The 12,927-nt window shown below is 47.2% G+C and overlaps 1 protein-coding gene across 1 annotated transcript; it reads right to left on the reverse strand.

The window, feature by feature from the left end:
- Positions 1–5,723: 5,723 nt before the first annotated feature.
- Positions 5,724–12,880, reverse strand: ALAS1 (5'-aminolevulinate synthase 1). The gene is made up of 10 exons (XM_056337030.1): positions 12,564–12,880; positions 11,715–11,918; positions 10,627–10,782; positions 10,323–10,545; positions 9,675–9,859; positions 8,934–9,113; positions 8,566–8,730; positions 7,211–7,479; positions 6,572–6,734; positions 5,724–6,014 (listed from the first exon to the last, which is right to left on the reverse strand). Exons 1-10 carry the CDS (start codon positions 12,763–12,765, stop codon positions 5,854–5,856), a joined length of 1,908 nt encoding a protein of 635 aa, XP_056193005.1. The 5' UTR covers positions 12,766–12,880; the 3' UTR covers positions 5,724–5,853.
- Between the last annotated feature and the right edge of the window lie 47 nt (positions 12,881–12,927).

Here is a 12,927-nt window from a genome sequence, read left to right on the forward strand (position 1 = left end):
GTATATTTTATATATATATATATAGTGTGTGTATATATATATATATAAAATATAAGGGTTGAGCACAAATGCTGCCTCTCCTGCAGCACAGCCTAGCAGGGACACACTATCCAACTGTTTGGTTTTGCAAGGCTTGTCAGAATGTAGCCCGATTTGCAGCTCACCTTCTGTTAATTTTGATTGAGAATTAGAATAGAATAGAATAGACAGTGGGACGGGGGGTGCTGAAGCAGTGCAGGAGGAGGGGAGCTGAACTGTGACCCCGACGTGATTCGAACTCACAGGCAAGGGACCAACGGCCGCGTGTGCTGGGTTCCCTTTGGAAAGTGGGTTACAAAGCCCATGCTGGCTCAACGCAGAGCAATTCCCAGGGGCAATTAAAGCACCCACAAACCTGGCTGCTGCCTCCTGACCCCACATCCCTACACCCAGCATACACGCCAGGCTTCGTGCAAGCATTGGTCTCCCTCTTGTTAAGGTTTGAGCTAATAAAGTCTCCCCTGCTGCATACCAAAAGCCCCGGGGTCTGAGGGGATGCTTGGGAAACCCACGTTTGGTTGGCGGCTGCTGGTGCCACCGTGGGGCATGTGTGCAGGGGGACAAGGCCACCCCATGCCCGCGTTTGGCCAACCGGGCAGGGAGCAGCAGGGCACAGCCACCTTCAGCAAGAAGGGGCAGCTGCAGGTGGATGTGGCTGAGCATCCCCACAGCCAGCCCAAGCACACAGGTTTTTTAGGACTGACATGGGCTCCACAGCAAACGAGCCACAGGGGAAAGAATGGGAGCAGGATGCTTTTCGCTATGGGATTCCTGGGTGAAGAAGTGCAAAGGGCAAAATCGCAGAGGAGATAACTCTTCTGCTCCCCCGAGGGCTGAAGCTGAGGAGCTGTGAAGGAGTTACACCTGATTGTAAGCTGAATGTGTGAATTGAAAGAGCCATCTGGCTACAAAAGCACAGGTGCCTGCAGGAAAGGGAGGTGAGCCCAGGTCCTCCCAGGAGCTCTGTGCCCTGTCCAAAGCGCTGCTTGGGCTTGGCAGCCAGCTGGGGGGAGCGGGCAGGAGCAGCAAGGAGTGAAAGGCTATACAAGGGGTGAGTATATCCCGGATCAGCTTCCCCCAAGTCTGTGCAAGCCTAGGGGTATGGATGGAGAGGAGGGAGCCTGACCTAGTTTGGGGATGATGAGGGTTTGGGATCTGGCTCAGGCTGGAGGGTAGCTGGAGCACAGTGTCCTAAATAACTGGAAGCTCAGCCGTGCTGGTGCCGGCTTTGGTGCCTTGTGCCAGCACGAGCTGCAGTCCGGCTGGTGTCTGCCCAAATTATAGCAGTTTGCAGCGAGTCCCCGCCTGCATCCTCCATCCCAGCTGGTGGCAGCAGGACAGGGGGCCCATCCGTAATCCCCTGCAAGGAGCTCCCTGCTGCTCTTCCCTGGGGAGCAGCAAGTATGGGTATTGCTCCCTCTGCATGCCTCGTCCAGTGCCTACCAAGGAGTGGGCTTTGCTGTGTGCTGAGGCGGCCGAACCAGGCAGCCAAGGGGGGAGGGGCGTCCTGTGCTGGGGCTAGCCCCTGGGTGGGGGGTGGGAGGTCTGTGGCTGCAGCATCCCTTTGCAACCCCTCGCTGGGATGGAGATCCAGGGCAATGGCTCTTGTTGGAGGGGGTGGGCTGTTGGGAAAGGTGGCTTCTCCCCATCCCATAAAACCCAGCACCTCCCTGGGGAGCAGTAGCAGGTCAGTCTCTGCTGGGGGTTGGGGGAAATCTCAAACTGTGGGGCTTGGTTGCCCCCCCTTCTACTCCGTATGGAGGCTTTGGGAGAAGGACAGGGCTTAAGATTTCTAATCCCTTAGATGTTGCCCTGCATTAGTAGCTTGTTTCGGCCTAAAAACCCCCGTCTGCCCCATTGTCATCTGTCCCTACAGGCAGGGGTATGAGTGGTCATTCCTGATGATTTAAGACTTAGCTAACATTATAAATATTATCTAAAGGCAGGTGTCAGTTCCAGGCATAATCCCAGAGCAATGTATAGCTAGGTGGCCCGTTTGAATAGAAGAAAAGCAGGAGATTTGGACCTGTGAAGTGCTTACTTGGTCGTGCTGCTGGCGTTGAGAGTGAGACCTGTTGTGTGCATCCATCTGGAGCCTGTGGGAGCTGGTGGGTCCCGCAGGGAGCAAAAGTTCAGCCTGGATTTTTTCAGGAGGACAGCATGGGTTTGCTTTTGGGGAGCAGAAGAAAGGTCTTTTGGGGGCTGAACACACCCCAAAATAAGAGAAAGGCATGTGGTCAGTCGCCACTGCAGGCTCTAAAATTCCTGGGCAGGAGACCCTTCCCTTAGCTGCAGATACCAGGGAGCTTGTGGGGCTTTTAAAGCCCTGGTGTGGGCAGCAGGGATGGGCTGAGTGGTCCTCCCCATACTGGGAGAGAAACCCTGATAAATGTGAGCGCTGGGAGATGAGCAAGGGTTGAGGGGTGCGGTGCGAGAGAAGTGGCCCAAAATAAATGGGTGTAAAGCACCAGGGGTACCAGAGTTATGAACCTAGTGCTGTTAATAATGTTCCTATTATTATTGCTGGCTAGGAAGCAGCATAGGCTTAATGGCTGGAAGCAGCAGCAGCAAGAGCAGGCACTAGGAATGGTTTCCAGGGCATTTATTTCCCCACAGGAGTGTGTTTCAGCAAGGGGCAGCTGGGGCTGGTGCAGCACAGGGCAGAGGCAGCGCGCAGCCCGGCAGCCGTGACGGCATCCTGCAGCAAAGGCCCGCCGGTGGGAGAAGCTGACCCCAGCCTGAGGGTTGGGTTTCAGTCTGGTTCCCTAAAGAAACGCAGGTCAGGAGCTTGTGATGCTGGTTTCCTTTCTGGGCTGAACCCAGGGGATATAGCTAACCAACTCCAGTGTGCAGTGAGGGGCTTGGCAGGAAGCCAAGGACCCCAAAAGCTTCATGAGCATTTGTAGTTCTGCTAATTAGCAGTTTCTGCTTGGTGGGGCTGTGCCACCGACAGGGGCGGAGGAGGGAGTGAAGCTGCCACAGCCTGCCCAGCCTGGCACCCGGTCCTGGCCCAGGTGGTTAGAGACCCTCTTGATGCCTCCTCCCAGTGATGGGGAACGTGAGCTCGTGTTTGCACTCGGGATGTTTTCGCTGGCCCTGTACCACCTGGGGTTTCTCTGTTGTGTAAATAAGGTTGAGAAATGGAGGAGAGTATGAGTTTAATGCTATGCAACATTCACCTAGATGAATTATTTTGCCCCAGACAAATCTTAGCAGTGGCTTTATGGCTGCGTTCTTGCTTGTTTACTCTGCCAGTGTCATGGACCATTTGTCTCAGACTTTAAACATCTTTTACCGATTACTTCCTCTATTATTTTTCCAGAAACCAAAGTAAAGCTTACATAATATTTCCAGTTATGCAACCCACCATTCAAGTTTTGCTTGCTGGGAAAAAATATGTGTTTGTTTTTTCATTCTTTGTTCTTTTCATTGGGGAAAACCTATCCTTTCTGTGTGTCATTGGAATTGTCTTTCTTTTGCAGTTCAGTGATGGACTTCTACCGGCCCTTTGCTGAGCACTGGTTCTGCTTTCACATCCTTGCTTGCCAGCACCAGAATGTAAGGTAGCTTGTTACACGTGATGTTAATGGGTGCAGTGCTACCAATTGCCACGTGTCAAGGTTAGTTGTGCACCTGTCATTTCAAAGGCTGCTGGCTTCGAGTCTCGGAATTTGGTTCTCTCCTGCAACTAATTTGGAATAACGTTTGAGAATTCTGGTAGCTGGTACCCTTTCTGTGTCATGTTTCTTCTCTGCTGCAGTATGGAGTGTAGAATAGCTGCTATAAAAACTAGAAAGAAAAATGTGGTTTATTAACCAGTATGTAAAATGCACTGGGCCAGTTCTGAATGCTTTCAGTGAAGAAACTAGAAATGCAAGTAATGTTGTACTGTCAGATTATGGCTATATATTAGCCAACATGTTGTGTTGTTCCTTCCCTCCCCCACTGATTGCTTACGCCAGTGGTTCAGAACAGCATTGAAGGCATGTTACAGTGTTAGGGACCCTGTTCTAGGAGAGGTTGGTGTAGGATCTGTGGCTTTTTACTTGATGCCTCAAGTTAATGTGGTAATACAACCCAATATATAATGAGAAAAGCTCTGTAATGGAGATGCATTTTCATTCAGTCTTAGGCCACAAACTGCTTGCGGCAAGGAAGTCAGGGTGCACCGTTGTATTTTATCTTCAGCAGCACTGAACTTGCCTCAGGAAGATCAGGATAACGTTACAGCATGTCAGAGCTTGAACAGCAATGCAACTGCTTGCACATATGATAACCTGGTGGTGGGTTTGAGCATCCCAGTTCATCAACTGCCTTGTTTAGCAACAGAGCTAAATGACCACGTTAATCCTATAGCATGATGGTGAGTGGTTTCCTCCCTCCTACAGAACACCTGCACATGACAGAGGCAGCAATCACCTGACTGGCTGGCAAAGGCCTTTTTAAAAGTAGCTTGACTGCTTGGGAAGTCAAAATATTTTTATACAAATTCTTCTGAGAATAGCAGCGTGCTCCAATACATGCTTAAGTGACTGGTGACTTCCAGCCAATGGAACTGGTGGATGTTGCTTTAACTTGGGCTTCTACCTCCCCAACATGTAGCTATTTGGGATACTGTAATGGACCCTTAACCAGAGCTTCACAGTATGCCTGTAAGTGTGACAGCAAAAGGCAGTGCCCAGGGGTTGGCTTGTTACAACCAGAAAACAAGAGTGTCTGATTGAGTAGCTGTTCAGTAACTTGCAGAAGCTAGACTGCAGCAGTTATTGGACAAGCCTGTACATGAAGGAAGCACTTCAGTGCTTTGCTCTAGACTTCATGCCAATACTGACCTCTGAGCCCACACATAACACCCACAAAATCACTTCCACCTGTTTAAACCATGCCCTTGCTATTCATGAAAGCATTAAACAGCATGGCAATTAGGCAACAGGCCCAAGCTTTCAAAAGTGGCTGCAAAGAGCAGCACTGACATTCTCTTACAATGACTTCTGTCAGAGACCTGAGTTATTAGATTGCTTATTGATAATCAATCTTGACACTGAAGTCTAGTTCTGCATGCACTGGAGAGCAGACCATGCAGACTAGAAGAGTCACAGACACCTTGAGGTGGCTTGCATCCACCTCTTGTAGTAAACAGGCCTTCTTTTCCCAGTCACTACACCACCCTGCCATCTTAGTTTTCTAGCAGTCACAAAATACCACTTATTTTTAAATCCCATTAGCACTTTTTTTGTCTTAACAGTGAGCACCATGCTGGACACCAGAAAGGGGAGAGCTTGTGCACAAAGCTACAAAGGAAGGGTAGCAGAATCCATCCTAAAATGCCTGCCCTCTCAAAAATGGGTGCAAGTTTATTACATAGCATATACTCTTAAGAAATGCTGTACAGTGGTTAGTGTGCATATGGTATTATACCTGCATGTTTTCAAAAGCTTTCAGGTAGAAGCTTGAGGAGCTATAAATACCCATCTTCTCAAAAGAAATAAGTCTACTACTTTGTAGTACACCAGAAGACACCACTGAAGCTCTTCTGGCACACAGTCATTGAAGGCAGTAGTTCAGCTGAAGGATATTAAGCTGTAGCCCATTGCTTTTATTCCTTCAGCTGCCCTTCCAACCACTGACACTTCAGTTCCACTTCCAGACAGTAAGTAAAAAAAAAGCAAACACACGCAAGTGGGCATGATGGCTCTAGAAATTTATTTTCAGAGCTTAGTGCTTTAACTATGATTAAAATACTCATTAAGCAATTTAAAAATGCTACCAACTGGGTACTAGAACTAGACAGGAATACAACTAACACCACTACTTTCATGCACTGACAGATATTAGTTTGCTCATGCCACTGAAGTAGGATCTTTCCCGTTCACTCATCACTTCAAAATGTAGGGGTCTTCTACAGAAGTTACATTCAGCTGATGAATGTGGTTTCAAGTCTAGACCGACATCTTTCCATGTAGCCAGCAGTTTTTCTGTTAAGAACAGAAAAGATCAAGGCTTAAGACAGTGGACTGATTTAGGGAAGCAGCAAAAAGGAAAGTGTTAGCATACTATCCCTCCTTATTTGCTAGGACAGTATGTGAATTCACTGTGACTTAACTCACTCAAGAGGTAAGCTATCTGGAGTGCAAGTGAGTCTCAGCTATCCCCATACCACAGGACAGGACTGACTGGGCAGGTCCATGTTTAAGACTGGTTAACAGCTCAGCTGAGGGCAGATTTCTTTGGACCCCACCTAACAAATGAAGATTAGTTTGGACAATGCATGAGCAGAGCCAGCTATGATGGAACTGACAGCGTAGGGTGGCACTGGCCTTGCACACTCCATTCTAGGTTGCAGTGCACTGGCCTTTAAGTCATGCTCAAAGCAGGTTAAGTGCTGAAGTACACTCTTACATGTTGCAGCAGTGGAAAGACAATGTCCAGCTAGCAACATCTAAAACTTAAGTGCTTCCTAATCTCATCTTTAGTACAAAGACTACATAGATAGCCCAGTATCTTCATTGCACTGATGCAAGAATCCACTCACCAAGAAAATAACTCATCATTTGAGGGGTGTGGTGAGGTGTAGGGGCAATACGTAGCAGCTCCTCTCCACGGGGAACTGTTGGGTAGTTGATTGCTTGGACGTAGATGCTGTGCTGGCTCATCAGCTTGTCACAGATCTCTGTATTTTTAGCTGCATCTGCAACCTAAAGTTAAAACCTGTAAGTTACAACATCAACCAAAACTTGCAATGTGGCAGACCTGCCAGCCCAACTGGGCCAGCCACAAGAATCCAACAGAACTAGTCTCCCCTGTGCCACTATGAATAGCATATACCTCAGAAGGCCTAGAAGCTTGTGCTGTGAAGTCCTCTTGGCATAAGCACACCATTGCAGCCTAGGCAGGTAGCTGTTTATATACAAAATCTTCTCTTTCCTACCTTGTTACTTCCCTACTTTCTGTATACTCTTAGGTTGTGGGTTTCATCCACTTTATCACTCTGCTTTACAACATTTATAGGAGGCAAAGAACAACTTAAGCCAGACTCTTGGCACATCACTGCTGAATACAGAGACAGGTTTGAACTTTGTGAAGGTAGTAACCAATACCTGAAAGTGTAACATGATCATGGACAGGAAAACAGGCACCACAGTCCTGTGTCAACAGTATCCCAAGTACTCACCCGTATTGGAATGATGTGACTGGGGCAGTGCACCACAGGAAGCCCTGCATCCATCAGCATCTGTCTCATAAGCTTCACATTGCGTTGGTGCTGGCGCCTCAGAACTTGCCCCTCTGCACTCTTCAGAGTTCGGACAGATTCCAGGGCACCAGCTAAGAGCATGGGTGGCAGGGATGTTGTGAAAATAAAGCCAGCAGCATATGAACGAACAGTGTCTATCAGAGAACTTGTACTGGAGATGTAACCTCCTACACAGCCAAATGCTTTGCCTGAGGCAGGGGGAAAAAAAAAGCAGCCAAGGTTATTCCTTCCACCCATTAGAATGGCTTGAAGTATTATAACTTTTTCCAAGTAAAAGGCTATTTTGACTATGTACTTAATGTAGTTATTGACAGGCAACAATTCTAGCACTCTCTGCTAATCTTGTATTTACTCAGCACATGTTACAGCTTTTTTTTAAGCCAATCCTGCTAACACGGATCTAGCTATTACACAGCAAGGACAGTTCAAGACTCTCTCAAATACTTAAGTTTTGATTTTGGGGAAGACCTTACAAGCCCAATCATCAAGCATAGACTTCAATAGTGACCCCAAGTGATCAACATTAAGTCTCTCAGCAGATTTAAAATAATCTGTTCCAGAGATGCTAGAAATAGCCTGTGCTCCTAGAGAGCACAGAAGGTTGTTGCTGTGACTGTGCAGTAGAATGATCTGCCTCCCCTTTCCAGATGTTCAGGTATGAGAACAGAGCCACTGGTAAAGCTAGGGTGCCTGGTGAATGTTTCTGTTTCTATTAGGCTGTAACCCAAGACTAAGTTTCAAAGCCATGAAATTTCCTATTAAGTTTTATTTATGTTTTAGAAGCTGTTTAAACAACTTTCTGATTTGCAGCAGTAAACTTACTAAGGCTGCATTCTACTCAGATAATAGCAGTTGCTTCAGTTCTTGCCAAATCTCTTTACATAAGTCCCCATCTCAAGTTTCTAGATTAGGAGCACTCCATTTCACATAAAGAACTAAGCACTACTAAATATAGAGGACTACCCTACTAGCACTCTCACCTGAATTTATTCCTGAGTTGTATAATATGCCACTGGAGGACTTTTTGCTAGCTTGTTTAAAGAAAAAACCCACAATGCTACCTTAACTGGTTTGTAAGGCAGTGTAAGTAGCTCAACACAAGCTTTTCAGACTGTGGGACATACTTAAATCCTTTGGGCTTTCTGAAAAATCCTAGCCCCCAAGAGCCCTTAGGCAAGTTTATTTGAACAGATTATTTTGAATTAACCCACTTAATTTGGCTGCTCAGAAGCTTTGCTGCTTTAGCTTCTGTAGCAGTGCCAGGACATGCATACCAAGTGTGCCAGAGATGATGTCCATTTTGTGCATGATTCCATCCCGGTCTCCTATACCGCCACCTCGAGCTCCATACAGCCCCACGGCATGCACTTCATCCACAAAAGTGATAGCCCCATGCTCATGGGCCACATCACACAGCTCTTCCAGGGGACAGACTGCACCTAGGAACCAAAGCAGTGACTGGCAGTTTAGGATTTCCTGTACTCAGCTTGGATAAATACCACAAGCTCCCCCAAACACCAGGCACTTCACAAGACTATTTCATGTAGACCCTTATCACGCTGTATACTTGCAGACTTAACATACGGATTATTTGAGCACTAACTGCACTGGAAGGGGAGAGAAGGGTTTGATGTCAGCTTACCATCCATTGAGTGAACAGTTTCAAATGCAACAATTTTAGGGGTAGATGGATCAGACTTCTTCAGTAGCTCTCGAAGATGGTTGACATCATTATGGCGAAATATGTGTTTTGGCACCCTACTGTTTCGGATCCCCTGGATCATGGAGGCATGGTTCCCAGAGTCAGAGTAGATCTCACAGCCTGAGGAAACAGCCCAGTTACTTTCTATACTTAAAAGTGTAACAGATTCCCAGCATTACTTTAGGTATTGGAAGTGTTCAGGCAGCAAGGGTAGCACATTCTAGAAAGTAATGCTCTTGAACAAAAGAGCAAGTTACAGATCATGAAGCAAGAGTAATATTTAAGGCTTATTTTAGGTGTTTAAACTAAAATAAACTTGAGCTTAAGGAAATACTGAAGGGTTTTCCCAAGTCCTTAATATTTTTATCTAACTTCTGAAGTTAGAGTTCACACCCACCAGTGGGAGGACACTAAATTCCAGTTGGAGTTTAAATGCAAGAGCAGAAGACACTGAGCTTTTTGTTCAATTCTTTCTGCAGTTCCTAGATCCCAGTCTCAGTAGGCTGCTACGTAATTTGCACAAGATGAACATAACTTGAATATGGCATTAAAAAAACCCATACTTTGCTGATCAAGTAGGATGAATCCTTAGTTCAGGTAGCTATTTGTAAAGTGTACTCCCAATTGTTTAGGGCATGCTTGTGTTTTTGTGGTAAATAGGGGTGCAATCTGTTGTCTCACCTGGCAGCATTTTAGCTAGAGTGAAAAGAGTGGAGTCATTGGCTACAAAGCAAGACGAGAACAGCAGCGCTGCATCTTTTCCATGAAGATCAGCTAGTTCTTTTTCCAAATCAACATGAAATTTACTTGTTCCTGAAATATTTCTTGTGCCTCCTGCTCCAGCACCATGTTGTTTCAGTGTATCCCTACAGAAGGCCCAAAGAGAAGCATTAGTGTTACTGCATCACACATATGACTAAATGATTATGGCCAAAAACATTTTAGTACATAATTGGCATTGCTCTAAAAAGGAACTGGCTACAAAAAGCAGCTGTTAGGTTTAAGGTCTTTGAGCAACCAACACAACCAAGTACAGCTGCAATATACCACCCAGTTTATCTGGTAACATGATGCTATGATTTGGGGGCTTTAAAGAAAATCCAAAGAGCAAGGTCAGTGACTGACAGCCATACTGCAGTGATGGCAATAATATTAAGTTGCCTACCCCAGCTTAAGAGAAGAACATAAGTTTAATTATATACCAAGAATAATATCAGAAGCAGCTTATGTAGCACAGTACAGAAATCAATTCTTCAGAAGCCTTCCCACAAAAGCTTCTGCAGGGTGCTGTAGCTTGAAACTGCACCTTAAGAACATGGCACTACTCACATAACTGCTCCACACACGCGAGGGTGACGACTCATCCCCAGGTAATCATTGCTGCACCAGACAGACACCTCCTTCTTGGTGATCAGAGAATCAGTATAATCATCTGCCATGGGAAAGACTTGTGCCTTTCTGTTCACCGTTTTGAATACACGGTAGGTGTGATCCTTCTTCTTTTCATCTATCTTTTTCTCAAAAAAATGATCATACTGGAAGGTGGATACAGCTGAAACGAGACAGGTACTTAAGCACACACGAAATAATCACAAGAGACCAAGCCTGTGGGCATTTTGCCAGATAATCTTACATTTTGGCAAGTTATCCTGAAGTAGATGAGAGACGCTTTCTGGTCTTTGCTTCAGCATAATATCCTTAAACTTCTTGAGCAAGCCACTCTGCTCTTCTCCCTCAGTCTCAATGTTCCTCACTGTGGAAGTAGTGGGTATTTTGGCAAATTCTGTACCTACAGACATTGTAATAAATTCCAGTGAACTTGATCAGTATGAAACAAAATTAACTAAGTTGAGTTCAGCAAAGCAAACATTTTAAGTAGCTCTATTCTTTAGGAAGCATGTGCCTGAATCCACGTGCCCTTTAGGATCAACTTATTTCATTTGCTTAATATTTGCATTGTACAGGACAAAAGGAAAGCCTTGCAAATTCAAATACAACATTTCCCTGCAATACATTTGGTTCATCATGACTCAGAAAACTACTCTATAGAGCTACAGGATTTGTCTGAAAGAGTTGTTACACACCCAACTAAAGGCAAAATTCTAGCCAGCCACTTCCTTTTTGTTCCTAGTATTTTGTTCAGTTGCACAGATTTTTCTTTAAAACTATGCCACAATAAACAACCAGGAAAGAAAAATAAGCTTCCCAAGACAGATGGCAAAGCTTTACTGATGTTGCAGAGAAGTTCCTTCCTTTGAAGGACAGCCCTTCCACATCAGGAGTGCAAGCCATCAATACCCTTTAGTGCTATTAAAAAACCAAAATATGCTTGCTTGCTTTCCAGCTTGGATTTGCATTGGTCCTTGCCTAGTACCTCAACCCAGTTTCTTCCATATCTGGATATGCCACTTTAGTCTACACCAGCACCCTGATAAAGCTCTCTTTAGTTCTAAGCATCCACTTCGGGTGTGAGCATTAACTCGATTCACCCATTTAGAGCCAGCATATCAAAATACAGTATACAGTACTCCTCCATCAAAGTCACTCAGGGAAAACACAGCTCAATATTGCAGGTGTACCATTAACACCTACGTTCTCCAACAGCTTTTTATTGCTGTTTCCCATAACCCTACCTGTTAAGACTCTGCACACTCTAGAGTCAAGTCAGGCACCAGAAGTTCTCTCAGAAGAGACCAACACTTCAGCACAGAAAATACATACCTTTCCTGTCCACCTGCATCTCCTGCACATCCTCCTGGAGTTCTAGGCTGGCCTTGCAGAAAACGTTACTGTTCTTGTGATTCATCTGAGCTGCCAGGAACGGGCATTTGGTAGCAGAGCTCTGGCTAGCACCAGCAGGTGGATGGCCGGTAGGTGGCTGGGTTCCATCTGTATTCTGTTGGGCCACCTCTTTGGCATTTTTGGCTTCCGAGGTGAAGACAGAGAAGGGAATGCACTTCAGCTTGACCCTTTTAATACACTGACAAGCTTTTCTATCCGTTACCTTTGCAATTAATTTAGCACAGATCATTCAGAACTATTTAACTGAGCAGTAACTTGTACAAGCACAAAATCCCAGTAACACCTAAGGGGAAAAAAACCCAGTACCTCCCCTCCACTCCCAAGGGGATGATTTCCTTTGGGGTTCAGCTATTTCCAGCCACCAGCCCCTGCTCTGCTGGAAGCCTTGACTCCTTCCACGAGTGCCAGAGTAAGGATCTCCCAGGGAATGTTACTGGGGGGTGAAAAGCCGCTTGTGTGGCCCAGGATGGCGGACCCCCACCCGCAGTGGGACGGCCTAACAGGCCAGTCTTCCACTTACACGGTACCCGTGCCTGGTAACCAGACATTTAAAGGATTAAGCAACCCTCATCTTGAGGCTGCCCGTTCCAGAAGTTTCCTGCTACGACATACAGCGTCTGCGTTACTTGTTTTTCCTTGAGGACGACTACGTCTGGGTAGCAGGGCCGGCTCCCCGCTGCGGTTACGGCGGCCTAGCCCGGGGCCCCGCAGCCCACCCCCGGCAGGACCTGGCTCCGCGGCCTCCGCTGCCCCCCCGGCCGTACTCACCCCGGCGGGCCGTGGGGGTCTCCTCCTCCGCCTGCTGCCCGCGGGCGGCGGACGTGGCCAGGGCGCGGGTAGCGGCCGGGGGCGCCGCCTCCATCATCCGGGGGCAGTGCTGGGCGTAGAGCAGCAGCGAGGGCCCGGCCTTCTGCAGAAAGGCCTGCGAGACGCGGGCCAGGAACGGGCAGCGCCGCACCACCGCCTCCATCCTCGCCGCCTGAGAGGAGAGCCGACGCGATATCAGCGGGAAGCGACACACGAAGCACCGGCAGCACACCCGGTCACAGCCCCGGCCGCCGCTGCCTATATAACCCCGCCGGGCACGGCGCAAGCGCGCTGCCGTCGCCCCGCCGCCACACGGCGCAGGCGC

Source organism: Falco biarmicus, chromosome 4 (genome assembly GCF_023638135.1).
Source record: "Falco biarmicus isolate bFalBia1 chromosome 4, bFalBia1.pri, whole genome shotgun sequence".
NCBI classification, from domain to species: Eukaryota; Metazoa; Chordata; class Aves; order Falconiformes; family Falconidae; genus Falco; species Falco biarmicus.

Coding starts and splice junctions, on each gene's coding strand:
- ALAS1 (XM_056337030.1), bottom strand. CDS start 12,765: ATGGAGGCGGTGGTGCGGCGCTGCCCGTTCCTGGCCCGCGTCTCGCAG. Junction 10,783..11,714: donor GATGCAGGTGGACAGGAAAG/GTATGTATTTTC, acceptor CAATGTCTGTAG/GTACAGAATTTGCCAAAATA. Junction 9,114..9,674: donor TCTAGCTAAAATGCTGCCAG/GTGAGACAACAG, acceptor CTGTTTCCTCAG/GCTGTGAGATCTACTCTGAC.